The following is a 15693-nucleotide window of genomic DNA, read 5'->3' as shown; positions in this document are numbered from 1 at the left end:
GTTTCGCTATTTCCTGCTGCCAAGGATTCAGGGTTAACATTTACCAAAGTGACAACAGGTTCATCACTCGTGGTCTGTGTATCACCATCAATGGACTTTCCAATAGGTGAGTTTTTAACGAGTGAAAGAGTTTTCTTTCCTGCGATAACAGGTAAAGTGGTCTCTGTTCGGGAGACGTCTGTGTCCTCACCGGCAAGTAGGTTAAACTTGTTGGCCGAAGGTACCGGGTCCATTCCGGGTGAGCATTGTAGAGTGACGTCAGTCACAACTGGGAACATTACCGACAGATTCCTCGTTTGTAAATGCTCCCTTCTTCTGGGTTAAACGACCATCAGGTGAAGTCTTTCTCTTCCTTGATGAAACGATGGTGAAACCATCCCAAACATTTGTTTTGCTGTTAAGACTATAGGACTGGGAGGACTGGGCGTTATTACCGGACACGGGATTCGCATCCTTCACAGTTGAGGAAGAAGAAGATGTCGGATCCTTGTTGACAAGGTTTGTTTCATCGTTTGATGAGGTAACCTTTGGGCAAGGTCGTTTCAAGCGTCTGAAATTAACACATTCAAATCATTTCAAGGTGGCAGTGGTGCCGTATACTTGGTAATCGTGATTATCAATTTTGAGTTTTAAAACAATGTTCAAGGTTCTTTCAGCATTAGAAGGAGGAAGTACCACATAAGCTTGTCTCCTAAAAGACATCACATGCTTCGTCTGATCGTCCTGGCTACGTTAAGGTAACATAGTGATTTGAGAAACCACAGTACCATAACGAGAGTTCGAGGGATCAGCGTCTGATTCTTCAGGAAAGGAGCAGCGTTCGAGATAATGACCTTCACGGCCGGTGTGTCGAGAGGGGAGACGAGCACGAAATGTTCGTCGTCTGTTGATAGTCAGGTGGATACGATTTCATGAACCAGTTCTGTCTCGGATGCGAAGATAACCACACGTTTCTTCATTCACGAGGCTACACGAACTTTGTCAGTACTAATTATGTTTCCTGTTGCGATAACAAGATACAAGATCCTCGACGCTGACGTCGTCGGGCAGAATGCAGACGACGCAATGTTTCCGTGTTAATGCTTCAAATGCCGCATAATGGGAATACGAGGTCACATTTAGTAAGGGGAAGGAGGGGTGATTGCTCTCGTGCAGTAATTATGAGCCAAGAGTGGTTTCTAAAGGAAATAAACAGCTGCAGTGAAGAAAAACAATCAGTTGAAGGGCTGGGATGGGTCGCCAACTAAAAACTATCCACAAGAAGCTGTGGGCTCTTTCTCTCTCTCTCTCAGGGGAAAAATTATGTGAAGAGAAAACAGGGGAAAGGAGAGGGAAGGGGAGGGGAAAGGAGAGGGAAGGGGAGGGGAAAGGGGAGGGGAGAGGTGAACCGAAAGGCAAACCCTGAAATAACACGGACAGATGGGCGTGGTGGGGTGACGATGAGGAGAGGGAAGACTGAAGCGCTCGGTCGAACGAAGAGGGGAGGGTGGGAACACAGACAACAATGCATAGAAGGAAACAAAGCGGAAAAAGAGGTGAAAAAAGGGATAGAAAAGCGAAAAACAGGGCAGACCACAGCTCACCGAAACCACACAGCCGCGATGACACTCCACTCGACTCACCAAAAGCCAGCAGGGGGTGAGAGAGAGAGGGGTGGGGGGAGGAAGAGGAAAAGGTAAGGAGAGGAGGGTGGGGTGAACAAAGAGAAACCATCCCTGGGAATATGACCACAAATGAACTTCAGGTGGAAGCTCTCCTGGGCGCAGTGACGATCCTGAAGAGAGTCCTTGGCACAAAACTTTGAGAACAGAAAACTTTACAGCTTGGTCCATGAATTGTGAACTCTGACCGAAATGAAGGTGGATACTTTGAGCCCAATCTGGGAGGACTCCAATCCACATTCTGAAACCCGCATATGTAGATACCAGTCAACGACACACATACATGCACGCACACTTATTAGCATGAATATATTTTTCAGGGGGAAAAAAAGTCTTAAAATATGTTTCTTTTAAAGAAAAAACCCCAGGTTACTTATTTAGGGTTAACCCCCTGGGGATCTTTGCCTGGCCGAGGGTTAACTACATGACCACCACCGCCGCGCCTCAGAACAATGTGCCATTTCCTGTGTGTTTTATATTTCACGGCGATGGCCCCACTTCACACAGGAGGCACAAAGACTTCATCGGCTTGACCCAAGACCAGAACAGAATGAGAGGAAGGCCAACTGAACTATAACACAATGACTGTAAAATCTCAGGTATGAGAGGGTGGGAAAATCTGAAACACTGAACCCAAAGTGTTTACCAAACTAAATGTGAGGGTGGTGGTTGACAGCAAACTTGAAGACATGGAGGGGAGAGCACAGGACAACAGACTGGAAGAGAAAAATTGGAGGAAGATGGAAGGTGAACCTTGGGAGGGTGAAGTCGATGGTGGGGTGGGGGAAAGGGGTCACATTGAAGAGATTTTTTTTTCAGACAGCTCCCTGCCTGCACCAGGGAGACCCTCAAAAATATCTCGAAAGGAGGAGCAGAGGATCAGTTTTTGATGAGTGGAGTTCCAGGTCAGCTGTGGTGGAGAAATTTGTTGGAGTCACTGAAAGAGTAGGGCAAGATTGTCAGACATTTTGGTGGGGAAAGGGGAGGTCACAGTGAGGAGATACTTGTCTGAAGGCTGCCAGCTTGCATCATGGTGCCCTGCAAATAACTACCTGGAAAAGATCAGACAGGAAAGTAAGATGTTTTGATGATTAGAGTTCTGGGTCAGCAGCTGTGGAGAAATTTGATGGAGTCACCTCAACAGTAGGGCAAGATTGTCAGACACTTGGGGAGGGGAAAGGGGAGGTCACAGTGAGGAGATATTTGTCTGAAGGCTGCCAGCTTGGATCATGGTGGCCTGCAAATAATTATCTGGAAAAGAACAGGCAGGAGACTAAGAAGTTTTGATGATTACAGTTCAGCGTCAGCAGTTTTGAGTCAATTATTGGAACGACCTGGAAAATAACAAAAAATTGTGAGATATTTCTCCAGCTGAAAAAAAATACACACACTGGAGGGAATTTTGCATTCAGAAGGTCACTGTGGCGGGGCAGTTATGGAACGAGGTTTGGGTTCAGGTGCACAAATGTACCTAATAATTGCATGAACCATGATGTTTACTTGTTGATTGTTTCTTGTGAACCAACAAAACATCAAATTAAGGATTGTACAAATCTCTTAAAGAGGCACATTCTCTCTGGTCTCTGATCTGGTCCCATATGATCGATCTGAAAACATCCTGCATCATTGTGGATAAAACATCACCACTCAACAGCATGACCATCTGATTCTGCAGAGCTGGTGATTGTGATGTCTGATGCTGTTGCGATTCGATGATCGACACACGAGCATCCACTTCCGGGATCCCACCATCCCGTCTCCCGGTGCTTCTGTTCTTCGTGGAGTTTTTGGCCGTGCAGTCTGTGAAGGAGTTCACAAAATCATTATCAGATGGAGTTACAACTCCTTAAGTTAAATGAAATTAATTTTATTGTTTGTGTACTTCAGTGCAATGTACCCAATCTTAATTCCGGAAGCTTTAACTTCCAGCAAATGTTGCATTGTCGTTGACTGCAGCCATTTTTGGTCTGTAACACAAAGAGCAGCAAACGCGACACATGGAGAGAACCTTGTTTCAGGATATTATTTTCACTTCAAAACTGACATTTCTCAAAGTTGACGAAGCAAAAGCACAACCCTGTGGTGTACTCCTCTACCAAGAATCAATGAATCCTTGAGTAAATGGCCTCCCACTGAAAAGCATCACTTGTTCAATCATATATATATAATTCTGTTTGGGGCTGTATTTTATCACTTGGACCTTTTCAACCAAAATCAACTCTGGAATGGTCTTCGAACAAGATTGGTAGCCATACCCCGTGAGCTTATATCACTTACACACCTGGACGATGAGGCTGAGGCATCCAACAATTGCAATGATTATTTGGTCAATTCATCACCATTTATGTTGAGTGGCGGCACGGTTGAAGGAGACAATGAACAATGGCGTCGAATGTGGGATTTGAACACGTGTTGTGAAGGAACCCGTCTTCCTTCACAACATAAGTTCGGGGTTCAGATGGGAACACCAATGGATTAACCCAGAGGAAATGGTTCTTTGTTTCCATTGTGCTTAACATAATAGGAGATAAACTTATAAATTATCAAAACCAGGAAGGATAATTTACCTGAAGCGAATAAAACATTGATGTGTGGTGTTCTGTTCAATGTGTGTTGCAAGTTCGATTAAATCTGCCCTCTCATTATGAATGGCAAATGGAACGAGGAAATGAAAAGGAACATTAACATTGACTTACCTTGATGGAGTTTCCACATCCAGTGCATTTTTTGTGGTCTGCATCGGAATAAAATAAAAACAATAGATCGCACGTGCACACGACCAAACACCAAGACCTCAAAAATGAGATCAAAAGAGCTTGGGAGCTAAAGAGCGTCGAAATTGCAACACCAGTGATAATTGGAACAAGGGGAATAATAAAGAAGAACCTCAGTGAGATTAAAAAAAAAAACATCCCCGGGAATCTTCGAGGCTCTTGGAGGCTAGGAAACAAACGGGAAACAAACGAACTACAATTGGAGGCTGTCCGGGGTTCCGTGACGATCCTGAAAAGAGCCCTCGGGACAAAACTTTGAGAACAACAATGATGAACAGCTTGCTCCATGAACCGTGATCCCTTACCGAAGCGAAGATGGATACCTTGAGTCCTGGGAGGACTTCGTTCCATCCCCTGAAACCGGAAATTGGAGATAACAACCGACGACACACACGAGATCAGGGAGGTCTCCGTTCCACCAGATTGCAGCCAACAACAGCAACTTTCACATGTGCTCACGCTTGCACACACATACACAGTGCCTTCAGAAAGTATTCACAGCCCTCGACTTTTGTCACATTTTGTTGAATTCCAGCCTGAATTTAAAATGGATTAAATTTAGTTATTTTGTCACCGATCGACACAAAATACCCCATAATGACAAAGAGAAAACATGTTTTTAGAATTTTTTTACAAATTAATCAAAAGAGAAATGCAGAAATATCTCATTTACATAAGTATTCAACCCCCTGAGTCAATACTTTGGAGAAGTGTTGATTCAGGACACAACATGTCAGCAAGTCAACACCATCCCGACTGTCAAGCATGGAGGTGGCAGCATCATGTCATGGGGCTGTTTTCATCGGCACGGACTGGCAAGCTTGTCAGGATAGAAGGGACAATGGACGGTGCAAAGTACAGGAGAATCCTAGATGAAGACCTGCTTGGGTCAGCCATGAATCTGAAACTGGGTCGGAGATTCACGTTTCAGCAGGACATTGATCTGAAGCACAAAGCTAACGCCACAATGGAGTGGCTGAATAAGAAGAAAATGAATGTTCTTGAGTGGCCCAGTGAAGTCCTGACTGTTTGATTTTTTCCAAGACGTCAAGGCTCGTATAAGAGCCAAAGCACAGAACGTATAACAAGGGGAGCAGGAGACAAGAAGGATGGGAGAGGGAAGCACAAAACAGTGAGGAATAGCCATATGAGGAGACCTGTGGAAGGGAGAGGGGTGGGGCGGGGTACATGGAGCAAACAAGATGGACACGACGGACTTTCAGGAAGGAAAGCAGGGAATTTGAAGAAGGTGGGTATGGGGTAGACTAACGGGGGTAGAATAGATCATGGTTTTGGATGGGGGAAGATAGATGGTGGCGAACAGCTGTTTTGAAGACCTGGAGGGAAAAGTGGGATTGAAGAGAGTGTGGGAGTTTGTTCCAAAGGCGGGGAAAAAAGAAGAATGAAATTGTGAAGGTAAGCAGTGATTCTTGATGTTGGTAGTTTTACCAGAAAGGGGTTGCTGGTGGACCTTGAGCTCCCTGCAGAAATATGGGCTGGACAGATAACAGACAGAGCCGGGGGGGGGGGGGTGGGGTGTCGAGACCAGAGAAGGGATGGTGGAAGACAGAAAGACCACTGACCTGTCTGCGGTGAGAGAATGACAAACACAAAGACTCAGCCTCATCGGGGGAGATACCAATGATCATAAATGCCTTGGCTTCCACAACGTGAAGAGATGAGAAGCGACAGCACCAGCTCAGAGCAGAGAGCATTACTCCATCAGGCTGCAGATGAATGCTTTGTACATGGTCAGGAGCTCAGGTGGGCCGAGAAAGGACTTTACACAATATAGGAAGCCCAGTCGGTGACTGGTTTTGGAGGACAGCTTGGAGATGTGGCTTTTCCCAGGAAAGATCATGGCAGATAGTGACAGCCAAAAGCTTGAATGAAAGGACTTCTTCCAGAGGATTGTTGAGAAAGTACATGGGTGGGGGGGGGGGGGGGTTCCAAATGGTCCTTTCGGAGAGATATTGTGAGAGTGTGAGATTTGACAGGATTGAAAGACATGTTCCAGTGTTGGACCAGTTTGTGATGTTATCAAGATCTGCAGAGAGTGAAGAAGCTGCTGCTTGCCGATCTGAGGGATGACAGATGGTACGGCAGAGGTGGAGTCTTGAACCCAATTGAACATTTATGATGAGAGTTGAAGATTGCAGTCCATCGATGATCCCCATCAAACTTGGCAGAATAAGAGCAATTGTTGATTGAAGAATGGGTAAAGATTTCACCACGTCACTGTGCAAAGCTGGTGGACCCCTCTCTCATTCCGTCCACAATTTTTGAGATATCATGCTATATATCGGTTTCACCCTCTCTCTCGTCCACCAGACGGCGGTCTCCTTGGGTTAACCTGAGGCGGTACCTTCGGGTGGGTGCCTGGAATGTCCTATCCCGAAGAGAGGATGATCACCTGTCTCTGTTATCATCTGAGCTCAAGTGTTTGGACATCGGTATTGCAGCACTCTCTGAGATTCGGAGACCAGATTGTGGCAAGATCATGGTGGGTGGTTTCACCTAGTATTGGTCTGGTCACTCTGATGGTTACCAATCCCAAGGAGTTGCTGTCGCTGTGTCCAATAAGCTGACTCCAATGATAATTGAGGTAACACTGGTCAACGAGCGTATGAGACGAGGGATTCGTCACTCCTTAGGTGTCATTTCCCTAAGGAGAGGAGCAAGGTCTTTGCTCGGATAATTCTTGATAGGGTTCACCACCATCTGCTTGAGAACCAGCGTCCAGAGCAGTCAGGCTTTACACCAAAGAGGTCAACGATTGACCGTATCCTTGCTCGTCGGGCCCTCACCGAATGCAGACGAGAGTTTCGGCAGGGGCTGCTTGCAGCCAATGTTGATCTCTGTAAAGCGTTCGATTCAGTAAATTGGGATGCCCTCTGGAGGATTCTTGGTCTTCGTGGGGTGACACCAAAACTGATCGATCTGATGTCTGAACTCTACTCTGGTACTGAGAGTGCTGTGAGATGTGGTGGTACCATCTGTGACATTTCCAGTTGTTACTGGAGTTCATCAGGGGTGTCTACTGGCCCCCACACTTTTCATCACTTGTATGGACTGGATTCTTGGGAGGATGTCGGAGAGATCAAGCTGCGGTGCATCGTTTGGGAATGTCAAGATCCCTGACCTTGATTTCGCAGGTGATGCAGTCATCTTTGCAGAAATTTTAGACATCCTCTTGGGGGCCCTCGAGGTGCTGAATGAGGAGTCGGAGCCGCTGGGATTACGGGTTTCCTGGGTCAAAACTAAGATCCAGGCTTTCAATGACATCTTGGATGCCGGTGTCCTGTCTGTGCCTGTTTGTCGTGAGGATGTTGAGGTCGTGGAGAGATTCACTTACCTTGGCAATGATATTCATGTCTCTGCTGGCTGTGAGTCAGAGGTCAAAAGACGTCACGGTCGGTCCTGGGGAGTCATGGATTCACTGGATAATGGGGTGTGGCGCTGCCGGTACATGTGTGGGAGGACGAAAGTCCGAGTCTTCAGGTCCTTGGTGCTTCCAGTCTTGCTCTATGGATGCGAGACTTGGACTCTGACCAAGGATCTGAGACGGAGACTTAATTCCTTTGGTACCAGGTCTCTTCAGAGAATCCTTGGCTATCGCTGGTCACACTTCGTGTCCAACGAGCGGTTGCTGAGAGAGACTCAAATGAGATTTGTTACCTGCATAGTCCGTGAGTGTCAGCTACGGCTGTATGGACATGTGGCTCGTTTTCCTGATGCTGATCCTGCTCACCAGATTCTCTCACCGAGGGAGTCTCGTGAGTGGAGGAGGCCAATGGGCCGACCACGTGCATCGTGGTTGCAGCAGGTTGATCAGCATCTTAAGGAGATTGGGATGGGCCAGGCATCTGTCTGGAGGATGGCCAGACGGAGTCCCCTGGAGTTCCGGCGGAAAGTGGATGCAGAGACGCGCTGCTTTGGCGTATGCTCCCATACCTGACTGACTTATCTCTCAATGGTGAAGAATCACTTAAAAAATTCTCGTTGTCTGATCCGGATCTGGATCTTCACCAAAACCTAATCAGTTCGTTCTTGTCATTCACTGAACATGTCCACAAAATTTCATCCGGATCCGTCCCTAACTTTTTGAGATATCCTGAACACAGACAAAAATGGGTGAAAACAAAACCTCCTTCACCTTCCATGGCAGAGGTAAAAAGAGGGTTCATAGAACACGATACCCCACACAATGCTCAGGTACATACAGGACAGCTTTAACATTCGCGGGGGTTACATTCTTGAATATCCCTGTGAACCGAAAATCTGCAAACTTAGGGGTAATGGGGAAAATAGGGTTAGGGACTTCAACTTTAAAATTTGTCTGAAGTGTCACCTTAATTAACATGTTTGTGCATTGTTTTTGTTATTTATTTTCATGAACAAAAGAGTTATTAATACCATAAAATAAAGTTAATTTTCTTGAGTTATTATAACTTTGGATGGAGCTCATGGTGTTATTTCAACAGCACAACAGGGGCACAAACTCAAGACCCTAAGATCTTCAGCTAGCCACCTTAACGTTAAGGCAACACCAGGCTTATTTTACTGCATCAATAAGATAAAAAAAAGTTCATTTTCTTGTGTTAAGATCATGAAACTTACGTTTAATTAAAATGATGATAAACTTGACGCGATGACGATGATGATAAACTTGACACGATGATGATGATGATGATGATGATGATGATAAACTTGACACGATGATGATGATGATGATGATGATGATGTGTTGACAATTCATGTTAATTAATTAGGTGAATAAATGTGGAAAAATATTTCACCAACCCGCAATTATTCGAGTGCTTTGACTGCAATCTGCAAACTTTGCCTCTCAATGAATTCATCGCAATAGAGCGAATCCACGAAGGGGAAACCGACGAACAGCAAGGCCGTCCCGTACTTCACATTTAATAAAATGATGATTTTAAAGATTGGTTTTAAAAAAGGGTGGAAATTTAGCACAACTGAAGCAATCATACACCAACTACCCTTAAACACTGTAATGAGACGACGCTGAGTCGCGGTTTAGGAGATGGAGGCTTGATTGATCACCATACAACACACACCATCGATCGGCATCGTACTGCACACATCCATATTGATGGTCACTTCTTCACTCGATATGCACACCCCACAGGCCATGCCTTCTCATGCTATACATCAACATACTGTATAGCATGTTTCTTGGAAGTATTCTGAAGGCGATTCGTGTTCGACAGTCTTTGAGTATATAATTCAATTTAAATAAAGATTAAAGAGGTTTAAAGATGTATCTATAAATTAATTCCAGGTTTCACCGCCATTTTCCCCAGTGTGTGTTACATCACCCCTTCAAACACATTACATTCGTTCTTCGTGCCTGTTGCTTGTGTCCATTACGACATCCGTGAAAAAGTTAAGTTTCCTGTCTGGAATGATTTGAAATTTTTTACTGCAGACAGACAGACAGACAAAGTAGAAAAATTATCTCACTTAACTGTACATGTGCGATCAGACGAATTCAGAACCAATATATGGAAAAACGAAAGACTCATCTTCCCATTTATGTTCAAAATACAACATTCAATTTAAATAAGTTGTTCCTCGATCATAAACTGATGGGATGGACAGACATGAAACAATCACTTAACCCCGCTGTTCGCTTTGTGGACGTGGGATAACTTATTGTGAAAATTTTAAAGTGGGAAAGGTTACCTCATCATATTCAGCGATTTCTCCTCTTCGTTTTTCTCTGCTGGCCAACCACTTTCCTCCTGCGATGAGGTACCACATGCTCTTTGGAAGTCGGTGCCACTTGGTTCCTCTGGGGAGCTGGTGCAGTCTGATCCTCCTGGGAAGCCGGTGCCACTTGGTTCCTCAGGAGAGTTGGTGCCGCCTGAGACGTTTTCTGGAGCTCAGGCGGAGGCTGTCGCATCCGGGGAGCTGGCGCAATCTGTTCCTCCTGGGAAGCCGATGCCAATTGGTTTCTCTGGAGAACTGGTGCCGCCCGATACATTCTCTTGAGCACAGGTGGAGGCTGTTGCCTCTGGAGAGCCGGTACAAAGCACTGCCCCTGGGAAGTTGGTGCAGCCTTCTGCCGTCGGCGAGACAGTGCAGCCCCGGCAGCCACGGCATCCTGTTTCCCCTCAAGTGGAAATGCAGCCTGCCTGCCCTTGAGTGCTTCCAACATAGACTGCTGTGATGTCTTCTTCCTCTTGGGTGCTGTAAAAATGGAGGAAATTTTTCATTTACATAGATTTTGGATTTTTACACAATTCTCAACAGCAAGAACAAGAACAAGTTTAGATGAGGTGAAAATATCATATATGTAAAATAGAGGTGGAAAAAAAAGTTTATTTATTTACACATGAGGTCCAACTTAGTATCCAATTGGACACAAGTTCATGGCTCTCTGTTAAAATGAGGACATGATACTACAGGTCCCCTACCTTTTGGATGGTATGAGAAATGGATCTGTGGAATATGAAAGCTAAATGTTCAATGGTTTTTGAAATATGACGTACACAAAAGTACATGGACGGATAATCGGTCAGTCAGTCGGACGGAAATCATTTTAATGTCCCCCGTCTCCGACGTTGTCGGAGGGGCATGGGAAGTTAAGTAGAGGAGTAAATTATTCACTGATGTTGAAGACTGAAGAGATTTATAGCAGCATAATCAAGACTTTACCCAGAACGATATAATACACAGGTGATTATATTAAAGTGTAGCCTGCTGAAAGGTGTCACAAATTATTTAAGAGTAAACGTATGGCTGCGTATTGTGTCGTGATGTGCATTGTTTGGCTGTGTATTGTGTTGCTATGTGCATTGTTTGGCTGCGTATTGTGTTGTTATGTGCATTGTTTGGCTGCGTATTGTGTTGTTATGTGCATTGTTTGGCTGCGTATTGTGTTGTTATGTGCATTGTTTGGCTGTGTATTGTGTTGTTATGTGCATTGTTTGGCTGCGTATTGTGTTGTTATGTGCATTGTTTGGCTGTGTATTGTGTTGTTATGTGCATTGTTTGGCTGCGTATTGTGTTGTTATGTGCATTGTTTGGCTGCGTATTGTGTTGTTATGTGCATTGTTTGGCTGCGTATTGTGTTGTTATGTGCATTGTTTGGCTGTGTATTGTGTTGTTATGTGCATTGTTTGGCTGCGTATTGTGTTGCTATGTGCATTGTTTGGCCTCGTATTGTGTTGCTATGTGCTTTGTTTGGCTACGTATTGTGTTGTTATGTGCATTGTTTGGCTGCGTATTGTGTTGCTATGTGCATTGTTTGGCTGCGTATTGTGTTGTTATGTGCATTGTTTGGCTGCGTATTGTGTTGTTATGTGCATTGTTTGGCTGTGTATTGTGTTGTTATGTGCATTGTTTGGCTGTTTATTGTGTTGCTATGTGCATTGTTTGGCTGTGTATTGTGTTGTTATGTGCATTGTTTGGCTGCGTATTGTGTTGCTATGTGCATTGTTTGGCTGCGTATTGTGTTGTTATGTGCATTGTTTGGCTGCGTATTGTGTTGTTATGTGCATTGTTTGGCTGCGTATTGTGTTGTTATGTACATTGTTTGGCTGTGTATTGTGTTGTTATGTGCATTGTTTGGCTGCGTATTGTGTTGTTATGTGCATTGTTTGGCTGCGTATTGTGTTATGTGCATTGTTTGGCTGCGTATTGTGTTGTTATGTGCATTGTTTGGCTGCCTATTGTGTTGTTATGTGTATTGTTTGGCTGCCTATTGTGTTGTTATGTGCATTGTTTGGCTGCGTATTGTGTTTTTATGTGCATTGTTTGGCTGCGTATTGTGTTGTTATGTGCATTGTTTGGCTGCGTATTGTGTTGTTATGTGCATTGTTTGGCTGCGTATTGTGTTGTTATGTGCATTGTTTGGCTGTGTATTGTGTTGTTATGTGCATTGTTTGGCTGCCTATTGTGTTGTTATGTGTATTGTTTGGCTGCGTATTGTGTTGTTATGTGCATTGTTTGGCTGCGTATTGTGTTGTTATGTGCATTGTTTGGCTGCCTATTGTGTTGTTATGTGTATTGTTTGGCTGCGTATTGTGTTGTTATGTGCATTGTTTGGCTGCGTATTGTGTTGTTATGTGTATTGTTTGGCTGCGTATTGTGTTATGTGCATTGTTTGGCTGCGTATTGTGTTGTTATGTGCATTGTTTGGCTGCGTATTGTGTTGTTATGTGCATTGTTTGGCTGCGTATTGTGTTGTTATGTGCATTGTTTGGCTGCGTATTGTGTTGTTACGTGCATTGTTTGGCTGCGTATTGTGTTGTTATGTGCATTGTTTGGCTGCGTATTGTGTTGTTATGTGCATTGTTTGGCTGCGTATTGTGTTGTTATGTGCATTGTTTGGCTGCGTATTGTGCTGTTATGTGCATTGTTTGGCTGCGTATTGTGTTGTTATGTGCATTGTTTGGCTGTGTATTGTGTTGTTATGTACATTGTTTGGCTGCGTATTGTGTTGTTATGTGCATTGTTTGGCTGCGTATTGTGTTGTTATGTACATTGTTTGGCTGCGTATTGTGTTGTTATGTGCATTGTTTGGCTGCGTATTGTGTTGTGTGCATTGTTTGGCTGCGTATTGTGTTGTTATGTACATTGTTTGGCTGCGTATTGTGTTGTTATGTGCATTGTTTGGCTGCGTATTGTGTTGTTATGTGCATTGTTTGGCTGCGTATTGTGTTGTTATGTGCATTGTTTGGCTGCGTATTGTGTTGTTATGTACATTGTTTGGCTGCGTATTGTGTTGGTATGTGCATTGTTTGGCTGCGTATTGTGTTCTGTGCATTCAATGTGTATCAAGTTCTTTAGTATTTAGTGCTATGCAATGTTTCTTGTTGCCAGGTGCGAACTGAAAGTGGAGAGCAGAGTAAAAACGTGACATATCAACGTTGAAATTTGATATTACACCTGGAGGAAGATCGAAAGTACTCGGGAAATTACTGGTTGTTTAGTTTAAAGAGCCATGTTGTGGTAACGAGCAGTTTCTGGCAAAAACTGGTTATACAACTGTCAAGTCTTTCGCTCATCTGGAATGGAGTCCTGGAGAGCTTATGGGATGGCGAGTCGTCCGTCCGTCAGTCCGTCTGCAAACACTTGCTACATCTTCTCTGAAACTACACACACGATTTCAATGAAAATTCACCACATCCTCATCACCTGTGATGTACCAAAGTTTGTTCACGGCATAAAAAAGAAACGATTTAAAAAAAAATAATCGGAGTCTGACGGAGTCCACGAGAGAGTTTATGGGGGGGTTGCCCCACGAAAGAGAATTTTTCTTTTTTCTCAGAAATTACACACAACTCTGATGAAACATGACCACAACCTTCATCATCCGTGACGTACTAAAGTTTGTTCATGACATTAAATTAAAAAAAATAAAAAAAAGATCAGGGTCTGAGGGGGGTATGCAGGGGTTTGCTTCCTGAAATATGTATTTGCTTTCTTCTCTGGAAACCACACAAACAATTTCGATGAAAGTTGACCACAACCTTCATCACCCATGATGGACCAAAAGTTATCGTCTGCATAAAAATCTGCACTCTTCAAGGGGGTCACAACAGGGGGAGGGGGGGGAGGTGGTTGACCTATAGATTTTTATTTTAATGCCATGAGCAAACTTTCATACATCATGGGTGATGAAGGTTGTGGTCAAGTTTCATTGGACTTGCATGTGTAGTTTCTGAGAATAAAGAAAACTATTTTGGGGGGCAACCCCCGTAGACACCCACGGGGTGCAATTTTTTGTTCTGCCATGAATAAATTTAATACATCCAGGGTGATGAAGGTTGTGTAAAGTTTCAGGGAAATCATGTGTGGAGTTTCAGAGAAGTTGCGAGAGCTTGTGGACGAATGGACAGACGGTATGCCATCCCATATCCCGTAAGCTCCCTGAACTACGTTCCAGGTGAGCTAAAAATCAGCGTCATTGGGGGACCCGTGAATATTTAACGAATTTATTTTTGGATTTGACCCCTGAGTCACGCCCCAGAGGGTCACAGGGATCAAAATGGAATTTTTTTTTAATTCGAAATTTGATATTGGATCATTCCTGGTGGAACCCTTTGCCATCTGTCAACTTTGCTTTTGGTGGGAAGCGTGGGGATTTGCGATGGCGCACCATCAACTTCGCTCCAGTTTATTTTATCCAATAGTTGCTCCGCTGCCTTATTATCAGGTCATACTCTCTTCTTACACTTTCTGAGCCTCCATCTTGCTGAGAAACAATAAGACCGGACGATATTAAAGAGTACAAAAGGAAGGCTGGTTGGTTACCTTCAGCAGCTTCAACATGGCAGGTTATCTGGGATCTTGGAATATTGTTGAACCAAGTGTGACACAAAATCTCCTGTAAAACATAATAATGAGTGTGTTGGAATAAAATATAAACATGACAAGGAAAGGCCATCAGAAGAGAACAATAGCATTTTGCTCCACAACAACAGGACTTCGGTGAACCCCAGTGTGTGTGTGTGTGTGTGTGTGTGTGTGTGTGTGTGTGTGTGTGTGTGTGTGTGTGTGTGTGTGTGTGTGTGTGTGTGTGTGTGTGTGTATACATGCCTGTTCATGAAAATCAAATCATTGATAATGGTATCAAACCCTCACCTGCATCGTGAGTCTTTTCATCGGATTTTTGCAAAGCATCCCGGTCAGGAGGGAGGTCACGGGTTCATTCACACTGGGTGGAGGATCATTCACAACACTGAAGCCTCTTTTGTAGTTTGACATTGGCTGTAAGAAGAAAAACAAATGCGTTTGTGACAGAATCATCACCCATCATCACAATTCAATAATTACATTAATACAATACGCATATTCCAACACGCATTCCTTGACGTAATGACCGAGGCTTCACTATAAAATTATAAAATCCATTTTGATTCACAAAATAAATTGTGGTAGAATAGAAAAGTTTTTTGTGAAACGAAAAACAAACCCTATCACCTCAATAATTGGATATGAAGCCTCCGTGGGTTTAAATAAACTGGTAAAGATATATAAATATATAAAATAAAGAACCCAACCTTGTGGACGGGTAAATTGCCCAACTTAAACGATGTCTCGATGCATTTGCAATTTGCAGATGCTGTTCTGTGGCCCTCAGGGTAACCACAAAGACAGCACTCACCGGGAATCCACTACAAAATGGGCAGATATGGTCAGGCTGCCTGAGAATAACAACAGGGGCCTTCAGTCATGCTCAACGACCCCAATCTCACCAGGCAGTGCGATACGAGTATACG

The 15693-nt window shown here is 44.0% G+C and overlaps 1 protein-coding gene across 2 annotated transcripts in view; it reads right to left on the bottom strand.

Moving 5' to 3' along the window:
• LOC147009184 (uncharacterized) overlaps positions 1–15693 on the bottom strand; it is a 106274-nt gene that overhangs the window by 1008 nt on the left and 89573 nt on the right. The window contains exons 18-22 of one of the 2 annotated variants that reach the window (XR_015053094.1): positions 15056–15181; positions 14726–14798; positions 10148–10654; positions 3559–3628; positions 1–3461 (exon numbers count right to left, since the gene is read on the bottom strand). The exon at positions 1–3461 is cut by the window's left edge and continues 1008 nt beyond it. Coding sequence is in view for 1 of the 2 variants with exons in the window: in XM_085863360.1 (XP_085719486.1) it covers positions 10158–10654; positions 14726–14798; positions 15056–15181 (696 nt within the window). In the remaining variant the exon portion in view is untranslated. Of the gene's footprint in view, positions 3462–3558; positions 3629–9012; positions 9885–10147; positions 10655–14725; positions 14799–15055; positions 15182–15693 lie in introns of those variants that run through there. The other variant, XM_085863360.1, reaches the window with a different exon arrangement.

The sequence above is a fragment of the Eptatretus burgeri genome, chromosome 17 (genome assembly GCF_056783735.1).
Source record: "Eptatretus burgeri isolate ZD-2024b chromosome 17, Ebu_testis_v1, whole genome shotgun sequence".
NCBI classification, from domain to species: Eukaryota; Metazoa; Chordata; class Myxini; order Myxiniformes; family Myxinidae; genus Eptatretus; species Eptatretus burgeri.
The sequence above is the reverse complement of the archived record's forward strand: the minus strand, read 5'-3'. Positions and strand labels throughout refer to the sequence as shown.